Source organism: Diadema antillarum, unplaced genomic scaffold (genome assembly GCF_040938485.1).
Source record: "Diadema antillarum isolate AM-2024a unplaced genomic scaffold, OU_Dant_1.0 seq00001769_RagTag, whole genome shotgun sequence".
NCBI classification, from domain to species: Eukaryota; Metazoa; Echinodermata; class Echinoidea; order Diadematoida; family Diadematidae; genus Diadema; species Diadema antillarum.
The window spans coordinates 50,515-66,074 of record NW_027272450.1 but is presented as its reverse complement, the minus strand read 5'-3'; the positions used below and the strand labels follow the sequence as shown (position 1 = coordinate 66,074).

At 39.4% G+C, this 15,560-nt stretch overlaps 1 protein-coding gene across 1 annotated transcript in view; it reads right to left on the bottom strand.

Moving 5' to 3' along the window:
• Positions 1–3,832: 3,832 nt before the first annotated feature.
• The window catches only part of LOC139712173 (uncharacterized), a 32,549-nt gene continuing 20,821 nt past the window's right edge, over positions 3,833–15,560 (bottom strand). The window contains exons 10-19 of the mRNA XM_071624013.1: positions 14,333–14,512; positions 12,199–12,477; positions 11,311–11,604; positions 10,621–10,725; positions 9,973–10,100; positions 9,139–9,256; positions 8,521–8,650; positions 5,733–5,936; positions 4,620–4,798; positions 3,833–3,919 (exon numbers count right to left, since the gene is read on the bottom strand). Coding sequence (XP_071480114.1) covers positions 3,833–3,919; positions 4,620–4,798; positions 5,733–5,936; positions 8,521–8,650; positions 9,139–9,256; positions 9,973–10,100; positions 10,621–10,725; positions 11,311–11,604; positions 12,199–12,477; positions 14,333–14,512 — 1,704 coding nt within the window. The remainder of the gene's footprint in view (positions 3,920–4,619; positions 4,799–5,732; positions 5,937–8,520; positions 8,651–9,138; positions 9,257–9,972; positions 10,101–10,620; positions 10,726–11,310; positions 11,605–12,198; positions 12,478–14,332; positions 14,513–15,560) is intronic.

The following is a 15,560-nucleotide window of genomic DNA, read 5'->3' as shown; positions in this document are numbered from 1 at the left end:
TAAATGCTTTCATTCTGAGAAATTTCCATGAAAATTGTTTCTCACTCTGCTATACAAACACACACTCCCCTTTCCCCTTTCTTGATAACATGGGAGATCAGTGGATGCATTACTGTTCATTCGGAGGTTGCATAGCATTAAATCACATATTCTGTGCTACTTCATATCGTCCTGCATGATAACAGACATTGATCCCGTAAATGAATTACCCATAGCAAATTTAACCAAAAATACCCATAAAACACTGAAGGACCCACATGGATGTAACAACAAAACAAATGCGTGTAACCTTTGATGGTCTGGTGCTCACTGTTTGCATGAAATTCCCCCAAACTCTGAAGTCAGAAATAGAACCCTTAACCGTGGGAGTGTACTGAGGCAATATCTTTTATTTTGCCTCTAAACTGACGAAACGTCAATCACTTTGCAGTTTTTACATGTCACTTCCAGTAGATAGATATTAAAGAGCGGTGAAAATAAATCACTACATGACCTGTAGACAGTAGAGATGGCTGGCCTATATGAATGCACATAGGAGGAATACTTGCTATACAGAAGGATTACACAGGAAATAAACGGGCAGTACACCTTTTGCAATTTGTAATCACTGGAAGTACTATAGTATTTCACTCTACCTGGTCTCTAATATTGCTTTCTGGCATTTCACTCTTCGATTCTGTTTTTGTTTTTTGTTTTTTGGCAGTACATATTTCATATTCATTTTACTATCATACTGCAGACAAGCAATGTACAAATTTCCTTGACTTTCGGTGCGAGATTGAAAACGAAGAGCTGCCCTACGCTTTGCACAAAAAGATCATCACATCATTTGTTTCATGGAGAGTGCACAAAAATTTCAAGCAGCAAGATGCAACTATGTCAGTTTAGTCCTATGTCATGTCATTGACTAAGGCAGCTAGGATGAGAACAATGCACAAGATTTTGACAACAACATGCCTCTTTGGTATCCATTCCAGACCACTATTTGGATTGACACACTGATGCAACTGTCAAAAAAAAATTATGATAATAATAAATAAAAAAATTTAAAAAAATTCCACCAAATTAAAATCGCCAAGTATTACATATTTCAGATGCCATTCTTAAACTATACATCAAGAAGCCCACTTTTGTATCTTTTTGTTTCTTGTCAAAAATTGTTCCACACAACAAAGACAGACAGAACATTCTACAATTTGTTTTTCCCACTTCAAGGAAGTAGTCTCGCCAGAGGACTGACAAAGTAGCTCCTCTCCAAAAGAAGAAAGAAAAAATAATTAAATCACTTTAGTGATAACGCTTTCACAACCATGTTTACAGGCTGCTACAGACACTGCAAAGACTTCTCACATAGACAACAAATGTGACCGTGCATCACAAAACCAACAAAAAGTTGCATCCTTTGATTTTACGTGAGGACTTAAAAAAAAAAGTGAAATGGGTCAACCATGTCAATCTTGAGTTTTTCATATTTTCTGAAAGAGCGATCCTTCTTCAACATAATTCTTTAGTTTGGGATCATAACATGAATGGGAAAGTGTGTTTTCAGCAGTTTTTCTACAACCCTATTTGGGAGGAGAGTAGAATGATCAGGTATGTCTTACAGGCCCCTTTTCATTTCTTGAAATTCTTTGCACACTCTTCACTTTCAAATCCAATAACTTTTGAAAGGATAACCCAACTGCTTTGAAAGTTGGCATTAATCATGGACAGAATGTGTTCATAGAACATGCTCATTTTCAGCTCAAGTGGATAATCCCTTCATTGTTGTTGCTCCGGTGGTTTACATCCTGTGTTTTGTCCCGTTTCATCGCACAGCTAGCATGGCTTGGAAAAGATTAAGTGCTTGAATAGACCCAGTACTTCAGAGCCTCTTTTATCAGTTCACACTTTCCCAGAGTGTGTGCTTTCTTTCCATTATTTAGATAGGTTAGGGAAGTCCATTTGAATTGAGTTATACATCATTCTAAAGCTTAGAGTCTGCTCTTTCAGAATCTGACCTTAACTACAAATCCATGTCTGGCGACTTTTTGTTGGTTTTGTGATGCAGGGTCCCACAAATGGTCTGTTATCAACAGTGTGTGATGTGATCTCCCATGAATTGTCAGTGGAACATGTGGAGTTAATTGTGGAAAATGCAGAGGTAAGCTAAACATCCTTGTGCACATTTGACCATTTAGTGAAATCGACAAAAAAAAAAAAACCCCAAGAAATTCAAGAAATTGATGATAAATAATGATGTCATTTCATGTCATGATTCATTATCTCTACCCTCACAGTCTTCACATCACAGAATGAAATGGATGGCACTAATAACATTAATACCCTGATCTTCATGCTCTATATATTGCAAGTGCCTTCGTGTGGCACAAATAACAAACGCCACATGATCAATGCTCATTACTCGAAAAAATGCCCTGCTAAGTGATGTTTGCACAGGTTTTTGTCACATACACCATTAGATTAGACATGGTCAAAATATAATATTATACACAAAAACACAAACAAACAAGTACTTGATATTGATGGGTTTTTTTCTTTTCTTCCTAAATTGAAATCACAAATCATTACTAACTGGATGAGTGATATTCACATCAAATCTTCCTACCAACAAAACACACAAAAGATATACACCTGTAAGATATACTGGATGTCTCTGAGTGAAGAGTAATCGAAGTTTGTATGGACACACCATGGTCAATGGTATTTCTAAAGTGGTCAGGAGACAAAAACAACATTTTTGTCTGTTCTTTTACCTCTCTTTAACTTTAATTGTTACTTTCTTCAATCAATATCAATCTTAAAGCATTTGAATGTATCACGCAGAAATGTAAACATAATAACACTAACAGATAATCAAATTAGGGCAGATATCCATCGCCTAATTTACCACACAAACTCTCTTGATAGCTTGCAGAATTCTGCTCATAGCACATTTGTACCCATTTCCTAAACTCACTGCCAAGAATCATAAGAGAAATTGTATAAATACTGAGACTAAACTGTCTTATTCATCATATGACTGAGCTTTAACATTTTCTTACGTCACACACCACAAAAGGATGCCACCCAGGGCACTCTCAACCTCTAAAGGTATTTGTTACACGCTTATGATGGCTCGCTGAATTCGGAAAGCTCCCTTGCAAAATGTCGATGAATACTGATGAGTGAAGTAGCCTCAATCTGCTTTTCTCCACGAGTTCAAAACAAAATAAAGTTTCCACACAAAAATCCTCATCGATTTCCACCCATTTCTCCATCCTGCATGGTTTAACTTGCACCAAGGGTGGGCCCTATTGCACAACATCGGGGCTCTTTTATACTGGATTACTTCATCTCCATTGGTCTACCTGCAGCTAGAACGGGTCCTTATGCACAATTTCCAGGACTTTACAGAATCATGATTCACTGTTCTCCTTTATGGATGATGCTTTATATTCCATAATCCTATGCATGTATGTTGTGATATGGGAAATTGCAGAGTTGGATGCCAAACTTTTACAGGAGCTGTAATATTTTTTTTTTTCCAATCACATACCGCTCTAGACGATTCCTTTCGGTTACATGATTCAATCCAGCAACACTTCCCTATTGCTTTGCTCTGTCTGATCTATTGACATGTCCTGATGACGTCGCCTATCCCGAGCCCTTGTTACCATGGCAACCGTCAAGAGTACTGGTGTCTTTTATATCATAATCAAGGTAATACTGTTCCTACATGAAGGAATTGTTGAGAGTACTGGGTACGTGAATACTTGGGACTTGGCAAATCAGTCAATCTATTTCTTGTTTGTTTGTTGGGGGGGGGGGGGGGGGAGGACTTTTCCTTTCATCACCGCCTGGGAGTGGGACGAGACGACTTGGATGTGGGTGTCTTTGATCTGGCCGGCGAGGAGTAGCTTGCCGAAGTTGGTACATCCTGCAAAGGTGAAATCACAGAAATCATAGGCTATTTCAGGTCATGGTACATTCAACAAGTTACAGTTGATTGCAAAACTGACTTATTGGTCCTTTTTCACCTGCAAACTGTGCATTGAAGAAACATACATGTACTAACAAAATGCAAATCTTTATAATTCAGGAAACTGCTGATAAAGACATTATTATTTTCACATTGGCATGTCAGTTTAATCTAAAATAAGGATATGGTTTCATTACTTTTCACAAATTTTGCACTTCTTTTGGTTAACATCAATTCTATAATTCCTGAAAAATATCTTCATGATTTTTCTGCACATTCTAAATGGGCTGAGAATTGTGCGCTTCTTAAGTGATGCCTCCCTGGTATGAGTATGTGCATGTGCTTGTTTGCTCATGTGCCCTAGTTAGTAGTAGTAATAATTTGAATGCACGTGTGTACTGGTATGCTAGTAGTTTCTGTGCAAGCCGCGCATTGGAATGGATCAGACAACACATCAATTTTCATGCAGGGAGTCTTTTTTTTTTGTTGCAAATTGCATGAAAATATGTGAGTAAACAATAGTGCAGCGTGAATTTGAAGTACCTGCTAACATGTTTTTGAGCTACTCAGTGCAAAACATCTGTTGCGCATAAATATTAAAGTTTACAGTGATTGCTCAGTGGTCACACAGAGCACGGATAATGGATCGTGTCCTCACCTCATACTGGGAGAGTCGATCCTTGAGCGCCGCCACCTCAGCGCTGTCGGTGCGCTTGGTGGCGGCACCCAGCTCCACGCTGCGCACCCTCTGGGCGAAGCTGAGGCTGCAGTGGGACTCCCCAGAGTTCTTGGCCACGGGGGAGACTTGGACCACCATCAGTGTCTTGCTGTCACCACCTACACAGAGATTGAAACATTGGGGGACGAGGAAATGAGAAGTGTCCCTTAAAAGTGCAACTCCACTCCACATGAAAGATCACAAAGTGCACAGAGTGAAATCAAACATGCAACACAGACATTAAACAAGAACAATTAAAACAAAGATATGGAATTTCATAGAGTTGCACATTCAAAGTAAGAGTGATGCCAAAGAAAGTGATATTCAGCACACAACACATGCATGTTAGACACAGTACTGATATCACAACAACAGATACAAATCATATATGGTGCTGATGAAATTGCCTCTTATTTTAGAAGGAATTGGTTTTTGGTTTTTATCAAATGCTTTATCTGCTCTCCATTGCTTGGTTTAAACACAGCACATTGGAACTTCTACCGTATGTCCCCCAAAAAATTACAACGGGACCCTCCGCGATGGTAACTTTAGAAATAGTGAATCAATCAACTACAATTTCAGGATATGAAACTATAACTTATTACCCACATCTTACTGAAAACCCAATCCGATTTGCTTCAGTGGTCAGAGAGAAATTAGGAGTTTTGTAGAGCATGTCAGGAATCCCTTCCCTCCAAGTTCTGTCCATTGTGTCCACACATTATGCACTACCAAGAACATCCATGAGTGCTAAATCTGGAAGAATCAGACCCATGACATGTTTTACAAAGATCCACATTTCTCTGTGACAACTTAGCCAAACTGAATGGGGTTTTGTGCAAAATATAGGTAAGATGTTATATTTTAAGACCCTGAAGTAGCATTTAGACAATTCGATCATATTGGAAGTTTTCAATGCAAAAACCTAATTGTAAATTTTTTTGAGACATACTGTATATCTTTTCTCTTTGAAAAAAAAAATTCAAAAGCTAAACAGTAGTGAATTATAAGAAGAATTTTCCCTGCTGGACTGCATTCAGCTGGAAGATTTACCAAGTGATTCTTGGAGGAGGTAGGTCAGCTTGGAATTGCGGTACGGGATGTGGCCCTGCTTGGACCGCAGGGCCTGGATCACGTCGCCCAGGGCCGACAGGGACTTGTTGATGGACTGGGCCTCTTTCAGCCTCTGCTGGTCAGTGCCGGACCCTGATTTGTTGACCCGCTCTGAGCCAGCCAGATCAACCAGGTTTAGTTTCCCTGGGGAGGTGAATGGAAGCAAAACGAAAGTCTTGCAGACATGTTGTACTTTGGCCCTGGATTATCATTCATATGTAAGCAAGGGTACTACTATTCCATTTTCAATGTTAAAGAGACCCCAATAACTATCAATTTATTGCATATGCAGCTAGGCTCATCTGCTAGTCTTACTCAAGACTTTCAATAATTCAATAGATTGAATACTGTATAAGGTGTTATTTTAGCGAGGGTTTAATTTTCGCGAATTTCTGCTGGACCGCGAATTTAACAACATGCGAAAATATCTCGACCTGACAGGCACTAGTGCACTTATGATAGCGTCCGTGTTAAAATCATGAAAATGTCCGTGACCTCCTCATTCGCGAAAATTTCTGTACGCGAAAATAACAGCTTATACAGTAATCTCTGTCTAATGACAGTGTCACATGCTAATACTTTGCAAAGATTATAATACAGCTTATAATACAGCTGGATATATCAAACTAGATTTTCAACTCACATATCACATACGCTTCAGGAATGCTTTCATATTTCTTACTTTTTTGGCCAAGCGCTTTTGGATTCCAGATTTGACTCAAACCAAGCTGAAGTACATTTGCATGATATATCATTTTAAAGGACAAGTTCACCTTCATAAACATAAGGATTGAGAGAATGTAGCAATATTAGTAGAACGCATCATTGAAAGTTTGAGGAAAATCAGACAATCCGTTCAAAAGTTATGCATTTTTGAAGTTTTTGTGCAGTACCCGCTGGATGAGAAGACTACTGCAGTGTATGAACAACTTAGATGTCACATGCGTACAACAATATAAGGAAAATATAAAGAGAATTTCACAAAATTCCATCTTTTGAAAAAAGTACACATTCCCCTGAATCATTACCGACAAATGTTATGGGTAATATTATTCCCCCTGCCTTTAGAAAGAGGCAAGTCAAGTGCTCTTTTATTATGCGAAAAAAGTGAAAATATGTTGAATTCTCTTTTACATTTTCTTTATACTGTTGTACGCATATGACTCACATGCTGTAGTAGTCTCCTCATCCAGCGGTTCCAACACAAAAATTTAAAAAATTCATAACTTTTGCATCGATTGTCCAATTTTCCTCAAACTTTCACTGATGTGTTCTACTAATATTGTTGCATGTTCTCGATCCTTATGTTTATGAAGGTGAACTTGTCCTTTAAAGACTTCTCCTTAGCACTGTGACAAGAACATAAAATTCAAACAGTAAGATCATCTCTTCATTCACTACTGTTAAATACACTATAAGTCTGAGGAGTAACAGCACACATTTTCTATAACTTGTTCCTACTGGAATTGGCAACCATTCTAATTCAAAAGGCATGCCTCCCCAAATCCTGGTTTTATAAATGTAGAAGCCCCCTCATTGTAAATGCTTCCTGCTTCTACTTGAAATAAATTGCAACCTTTCGTTTAAAAAAGAAAGAAAGAAAAAAACTAGATATATCGCTACGGCGACTGATATGCCTCTGCCATAATGCATGGTTCTCCTAATAGGTGTATAGTACAATGTCTTGACAATGTGTGATGACAGTTTCACACAATTAGCAAAATATTAAAATGACAGATTTGACACAAATGTGCTGAATGTTCACTTTCCTAGAACTAGGTTCAATTGGATGAATGATTAAAATGTCAGAGTGCAGGTATTTGGGGAACTGATGATTTTTACTTGACTTTTGACCCTTTTATAAGTTTATGCATTGAGTAATTTTTAAGGTATTGAGAAAAAGTATAATTTCAGTATCAAATGGGAAAATAGCATTATCTAAACCTTTCGTTTGACCTTTGACCTCACAGTTCCACAGAGAATCACTGTTAGGTAGAACATGCATAAATATGTAAGTTTCATGATGATACCTTGAGTTACTTTCGAGATATGGAGGAAAAAGTGCAATTTAGCACTTTCACTTGACCTTTTACCTTTTGACCTTTGACCTTTTGGCAAGAAACTTCCCCAAAAATATATATTGGGTAATACATGCCATACATCAAGTTTAAAAAAAAAACCTTCAGGCATATTGCATTTTAAGGAAAGTAGTGATATTTTGAGGAGTTGACCTTGACCTTTCACCCCCCTGACCTTTGACCCATGACCCCCAACTTCCCTAGATAATCACTGCCCATCGGTACAAGCATATATACTAAGTTCCATGAAGATACCTTGAACCATTTGCGAGATATGGAGAAAAACATGAAATTTCACATTTTTTTTCACAAAATAACCTGTGACCTTTGACCTTTGACCCTGTGACCCTAAAATCCACACAAAGTATTATCCCCCACGGATATACCCTCATACCAAGTTTGATGTAAAACCACCACACGGTTCTTGGGATATCGACAAAAACAAAACAGGACGGACGGACGACCCGAAAACATAATGCCTCCGGCCACTTCGTTGCGGAGGCATAAAAAACCTACTTCCGAAGCATACTCTTGAAGACTGCACAAGTTGTCAAATGTATGCAAAGAACTGAATTTTAAATTCTAAATCAAATTTCAAAGTCTCAAATATCTATAGAAACATAGAACACAAAACCTCTCATGGCACTTACCAACTGTTCGCTTTTTAGTAGCTTTGTTGGTCCCAATGATGTTGACACAGAGCAAGGCGTGTGACCGTGAGCTGTGTTCGTTCATGTCGGTACAGGCTGTGGAGCGATTCTTATGGCCAGTCACAAAAACCTGCAGAATTGGAAAAAATAAAAAAAACATTACATTTCATTACAAATTAACAATTCACCTTATATCTATTTAAAAATATATATATATATATATTAGAGCTTCAACCAACCTTTGGACTGGCTAGCATGTGTCTACTACCAAGGGCTTTCTAAGGTCAGATAATTCTCATCACACCTCTACTGGCATTCAATATATTCTGACGACAAAAGCTTCGCTGTGCATTCTTAACAAATTGTTGCTCCTCACAAAATGCATGAAAGTTTTCATGTACGCAAAAAATGTTGTTTGTTGTTGTTGTTTTTATATTTAAGGCGCGTCATTCAATCATGAATATTTACGCCTTTATCTTTATAATATCATTATTTTACATATAACTAATTTCTCACAAAAAATATACTTTTTGCAATTATTTTTATGCGCGTTATATGTCTGCTGTTATACGGTTGGTTTCTGGTTTTAGAGTAGCCTTCTTCAAGGCAGAGACTTGCCTCATTGATGTCGTCCACCGAGGAAACCTCCACCTCTGTCAGTCCAGGTACATAAAGTCCTCCCTCTGTTGACATCTTTACATCCAGCTTGTTGGTTGGGTCGCTGCTCAACAGATCTCTGTAATGGCACAAATAACGATGGTAGTCACAGTAACAGGGCACAGGACTTCAAATGACGTATGACAACATTGATGGGAGTTTCCTTATCTATCTGCATAAGTATACGCTTTTGTTGAAACTTCAAGTTTCCTTGCCCACTGATAATATCATCAAGCTCAGTCATCTCTGTGAATAATTTAGCAACCATAATTCCTCCTTCATCAAACTTATCAACACTGAATCTATCCAACTATGAAAAAAACAACAACCATGATTTATATCTCAATTTCTTTCAAAGAGGAAATACATTGAAAGTTTGAGTGTGAAAAAATGGGACATTCAGGAAGCAATAACATCATAATCTCAGCTCATTTTGCGTTTGGTGATTGTGATATTATGATATCTTTTGGGATATCACCCAAGGTGCCACCCCCACCCATCTCCCCCCACCCCCCCCCCCCCCCCCCACACAGATGCTTGCCTATTTAATGGACATGACACTAAACTTTCCCAAATGCCTGTAAATACAGTAATATATGTTTGTATAATGATGCTCTGTTACCAGTCATAAAATCATATGAAAATAAATAATTCCAAGACTTTCATACTCTTTGGCAAATTTTGATGAAACTTTCCCTCTTCCACTTGATCTAACTCCATTTATCAGATCAAGTTTTAACATGAGAGTGGCGATTTTCTTTGTGAAGATTTCAAGCGGGGGAGAACAAAGAGTACCTCAGCATCTCATTATAGATCTCCATGACAGAGACGGTGATGGAGAAGGTGAAATCCGAGCGGGCAGCAGTCTCATCAAACAGGAGGTGGAGTGCCCTTGGATTGATGCCTGGATTCTTAGCTGGACCCTGGGAGAAATATAAAACACAAATGATTTAGGCATGGTATCTTTGAAGTTAAAATGTGAAATGTCCCAAATCTTCCTTACCAACCCCTACCTCCCCCCCCTCCTCCTTCACTCCCTCAATATCCTTTCAGCCTATCCTCTGCAGTTCTTCCTCTCTCTCCCCCCCCCCCTCCCTCTCACTCCCCTCTCTGAGAACATCCTTATCCTTACAACATAGACAGTTAGTTTTTCTCTAGTTTCGTACACCACAGGTGTGATCACAAATGCCAAATTTGGCCCCAAATATTGAGATCTACTCTCACCCTTTACCCTTGCTTCAGGAGCAAAGTGTGGACATTGGTGCTGATGGACGACACCAGAGGTCAAGGTCAGCATCACATCTACTAGCTGAAAGTAAATTTTCAGAGTTGAAAATCTACTCTGAAATCTTGAAAGTTACATTTTCAGAGTCTCTGAATCAAAGCATGATATATCTGCATGTCAGTTTTGCATGAATTGTACTGCTCTATCAGCTTCAATACCTGCATGGTGAATGTCTTCCCAGATCCAGTCTGGCCATAGGCAAAGATGCAGACGTTGTAGCCATCGATGCTGGAGATGATCAGAGGCTGGACCTCATTGAAGACCTGATGATACAGAGTGAGAGAGATGGTGGGGAAACTAATAAATGTACTGGAAGAAAAAATGCATAGGTAGAGCATTTTTGTCATTGTTGTTTTTGTTCATGTATGGGTTTTTTTTTAATAGCATTTTTAATAGCATTTAAAGCACTGTATAGCATATTTTAAAGCAAGAAACTGTCAGCAACACTTCCAGGTTTTCTGCACGGTAAATCTGATTGCAAAGGCAGCACGATCATATGCCATATAGATAGCCAAACAAAGAGTAGGGTCAGAGATATATTCAGAGTTGGACAGGTCACGCAAATACAATTTTATTATCAATATTATTTTTCCCCCTCATGTCAATCACGTCCTGTCTAGTGCCTACAACTTTTCATTAAATGTTTTAACAGTGATAGCACTCTTAATTGACCCAGGTGCAAAAAGTAGGTATCTGGTGATAGTGAGGTGATGACAAGCAGTGCTAACCATGAAGAGGTTTCAGCATCTGGATTAGAAGGACCACATTATCATCATTATTGTAATAAAGGGGCATCAGAGAAGTGTAGATTGTTAGTCGATGACATCTTGACATGGTGTGCTGCTCACCTGATCCTGGGTGGAGGACATGTCAAAGACCTTGTCCACCTCAAAGGTGGACAGTCGCCCCTTGTTGGTCAGGTTCAACAGGCCATCGTCGTCCTCGTCGAAGGTCACCACCGGCTTGGCAGCGATGCCGCTCCCGTCCTCCTTGATGAGGGGCCGGACGCGGGCGAAGACGCGGATGTTGCCCTTGAGGTCGATGAGCTCGTTGTGGTACTTCTTGCGCAGGGCCAGCTCACGCTGGTACTTCTTGTGTAGCTCTTCGTTATGCTTGGCAACCTTGGAGAGCTTGGCACCAATCTAACAGGGATCGTGAAGATGGTGACATTTAAAGGGTGATTTTGATGTTAATGTCACTACAGAGGATATGAAGTGCTTTCTACTTCAATTGCTTGTCAATTCAGTGCCTTTTCTTTCCTCATTACCACAAATAAAAAGTCTTGTTATACAGTGCAATAATGAGCTGCAAATTATCACTACTTCATCCATGAGCGTCCATTCACAACATACGTCTGCAAGCCCTTGACCTGATTTAACAGTAAAGCTTTTTCTCTTTTCATTCCTGCAGTATCAAAAACAAACAAACAAACAAAGAGGTGATGTCATTCCAACCAATCCTATTTCACATTCCTGTCTGCAAAATAGTACATACCATCTCCAGCTGGCTCTTGTAGGTTGTAGTCCAGTGGGAGAATATGCCAAAGTTAACTAATACTCTGCATTGCTGTGCTAAATTCCCATCTTGCTCATAGAGGCAAATCTGCTGTGAAATTAACACTACTACATACAGGGTAAAAACTGATTCCTAAAAAGGGGGAAAATTATATAAAATTCAAATATCCCCCTCTCTTCCCCCATCCCTTCCTTCTTCCTCCATCCTCTTGGTCTCCTCACCTCCCTCTTGGTATCCTCAATGGCCTGGCTGAGCATGGTGGGAAACTGGCTGCACATGGAGCGCAGCTGCTGGTACTCCTCCGCGATCATCAGCAGGCCCGGCCGCAGCTGCTGGAAGCGGGTGCGCATGGCCGTGTACTTCTGCAGGAGGAAGCTGCTGCGTTGCTCCGCCTCCTCCCTGGTCTGCCTCAGCTCCTCTTCCTTGGTCTCCTCCAGCACCCGGATCTCCTCCTCCATCTGCTGCTGCACCTCCGCCATCTCCTGCTCCCGCTCCTCCAGCTGTGAGGGGTGGGAGGAAAAACAACAACCCTCCAATGCATCATCCTTACATCAATATGGTAGTTCATAACATGTGGATTTAATTTGTAATCATCATCATCCCCGCGTGATGGTTAACATCAGTATGACAACCTTCAAATCAATAAGTTCACTGAATGAAGCTGTTGCAAATATTTTGTGTTAGAGTGTGTGTGTGAACTAGTAGCCTCTCTGAATGCCACAGGCATCTTCCATTGAATACAATATTGAAGCATTTTCTCAAACAGGCTTTGAAACTAGTAATGTGACGTCTCAACCCATCCAGTCTGTTTTTTAACCACTCCACACATTCCTTTTCTATATCCATCACAGGACAATTTAAATCTCAACCCCATTTCATTAAAGTTGCTATGACAGCAACTCTGGCTGCAACAACAAGTGTCACAGTAATGACAAGATTCCTGCTGTCTGATTGGTTGTTGTTACGAGAGGTTGCTATGATTTTAGCATGAGTAGGTATCCTAACGTACATCTTTTATGAAATGGGACCCTGGACTCATTAAGGGTGGGATTTCATGGAGCACGCGAACGATTTGCAAAGGACGCGAATGACAAAACCCAACATTCGGAAAAGTTTTTCTCCGAATGCGTTCCGACAATGAAGCCGAAAACTATTCTTGCGCAATTTGTGCGAAGTTTCCATGACGTATGTGCGAATGTCGTGTGTATAATTGCTAAAGTACAGCATGTTACACACACGAAGAACACGCGATGGAAATGCGAACAACGAAAAAAATGTACCCAAGGAGAGGTGGAAGCTGTCTTGAGTTGATTTTTTTTTTCTTTCCTCTATTTCTTTCTTTTTCTCTCATTTTTCTATCGAGTGCTTGCCTACATTTTTTCCCCTAGGACCTATCTCCACTAGTAAAGCATTTGATGTTTTTTTTTGCAGTTCCTCCAACACATAATCTCTATAGTTCAAATGAAATTTTGCATACTTTAGATTAATATTAAGTGTATTCTGCGATTTTTTTGTATCAAACATTTCTTTCTCTTTGCTAGTCTTTAATTTCTTTTGTTACTGTAGTTGTTAATAATTGTTTGATGTTTAGATGTATGGTACGATTTTTATTTGTAAAAAAGGTATAGGTCATACATCCCCCAAACGTGCGCCAAACGTTCGCGAGAATGTCTCAAAAGGTACGCGAACAGTTTGCGATTACGTCGTAAAATGATTGGAAAAACTTTGCAGATTTCGCGTAACATACGCGAGACATTCTCCAAAGTTTCGGAGTCTGTTTGGGGTTTCACGAACATTTTGCAAACATCGCACGTGTCTTGCGAAGGTCTTGCGCATATGACGAGGCTTTAAAGACACACTTTCGAGAACAATTCACGAGAAAATCACGACCAAGTGTGCGGAAAAGGTTCGCAAAAAATTTCAAACTTTTTTGAAATTCTCGCCGAAGTAAAAACGACATTCGCGAACAATTGACGACGCTTCCGAACCCTCACGTTCGTTTGGCGATCTTTTGCAGCCTAAAATACGAATGCTGGATTTTGCCATTCGCGTCCTTCGCAAATCGTTCGCGTGCTCCGTGAAATCGCACCCTAAGAGTTCAGAGTCCTGTGCCCAATTTCATAAAAAACTGATATGATAGTAACTCTTGCTGGAATGGCAAATTGTCACGGTAATGACAAGAATCCAGCTTTATACTGATTGGATGTTGCTATGGGGAAGTTGCCATTCCAGCAAGGGTTGTTCTTCTCCCATCTTTCATGAAATGGGGCCCTGGACTCTTTACGAGTGAAAACTAGATTCTGGACAATGAATACAAATGACACCAGACCAGGGTCAAAGGTGACAACCATATACCTTCTGTACAAGTGAATCCACCTCAGTCTTTGACTCTTCCAGCTGCTTCTCAGTGTCTTTGTGTACCTCCGTCAGCTCCCCAAGGTCCTTCTTCAGCTTGTTGTTCTGAAGCTTGAACTGCAACAGCGCCCTCTTTGCCTCCTCTGACTCGACTTCAACCGTCTTGGTAACTTCTTTGATCTGAGCAGCAGAAGAAATGTTTTTTCTTGTTTGTCTGATTTTGTTTTTTGTATTTTCAGTGATTTGTGCCTGTTGACTAAACTAACTCCCAACAACTAACCGGGGGGCCAAAAGCTAAAAACAGAGGTCGAGTTGCACTCTCTCTACAAACTAAGTAGACCATACTTATTTTCAAGTTTTTATTGTAACAAACAACATTCCACTGGTCTACCTCAAAAAATTTGTTGCGAAAGCCTCCAAATCCAAGATGGCGTCCAAGATGGCCGCCATATTTACTGAATTTGTTATTTAAATGATAGAATTCGATAGAAACATTAGATTTCAACAAATGTGATGTCATATGAAAGAGAATAAAATTGTCTACAAGTTGATACCATTTTTGTGGGTTATTGTGATAACTGGATTGAGATTTTAAGGAAAAAACACTCATTTTTTGATACTTTTCTGAAAAAAGGAAAATCATGAAAATGCTTGATTCAGCATAAATCAAAGAAAGACAAAAGAATTATCTTGAAACGTTTCCAAAATTTTGTTTGACATATAATTGATATTTGGAGAAAATTAAGGGTCAGTACCATTTTCGGTTCAGGAGTTATAATGTCTCAAACTTGAAAACTCACTACGTAAAAATGGCCACTTTAGTTGTGACCAAGACCTTGTTGGTCATAAAAAAGTCTGCGCGCGCCAAGACTACTACACGCACCACTGGCACTGGCGCTTGTAGCAGTGCCAGTGGTGCGTGTAGTAGTCTTGGCAAATGCAGACTTTTTCTTTGACAAACAAGGGTTTGTGCCTGCAAACTAACTTTTCATACCAAGTGGTAGCTCAGGTGATACTGATCGCTATTACTTCAAAGTAGATTGTTCTGAAGCAGATGAGATGAAGCCAAAAAAAAAAAAAAAATCAAATAGAGGCAATAGCTTGAAACTTGGCACCAATGTTGTTGTAGATAGTTTAAGACAGAATTTAGATCAACCGCTCAAAAAAAAAAATCAAGATGACAGCCATCAAAGTTGACATAGTGTATTGCGCCAAATTAAATGTATTA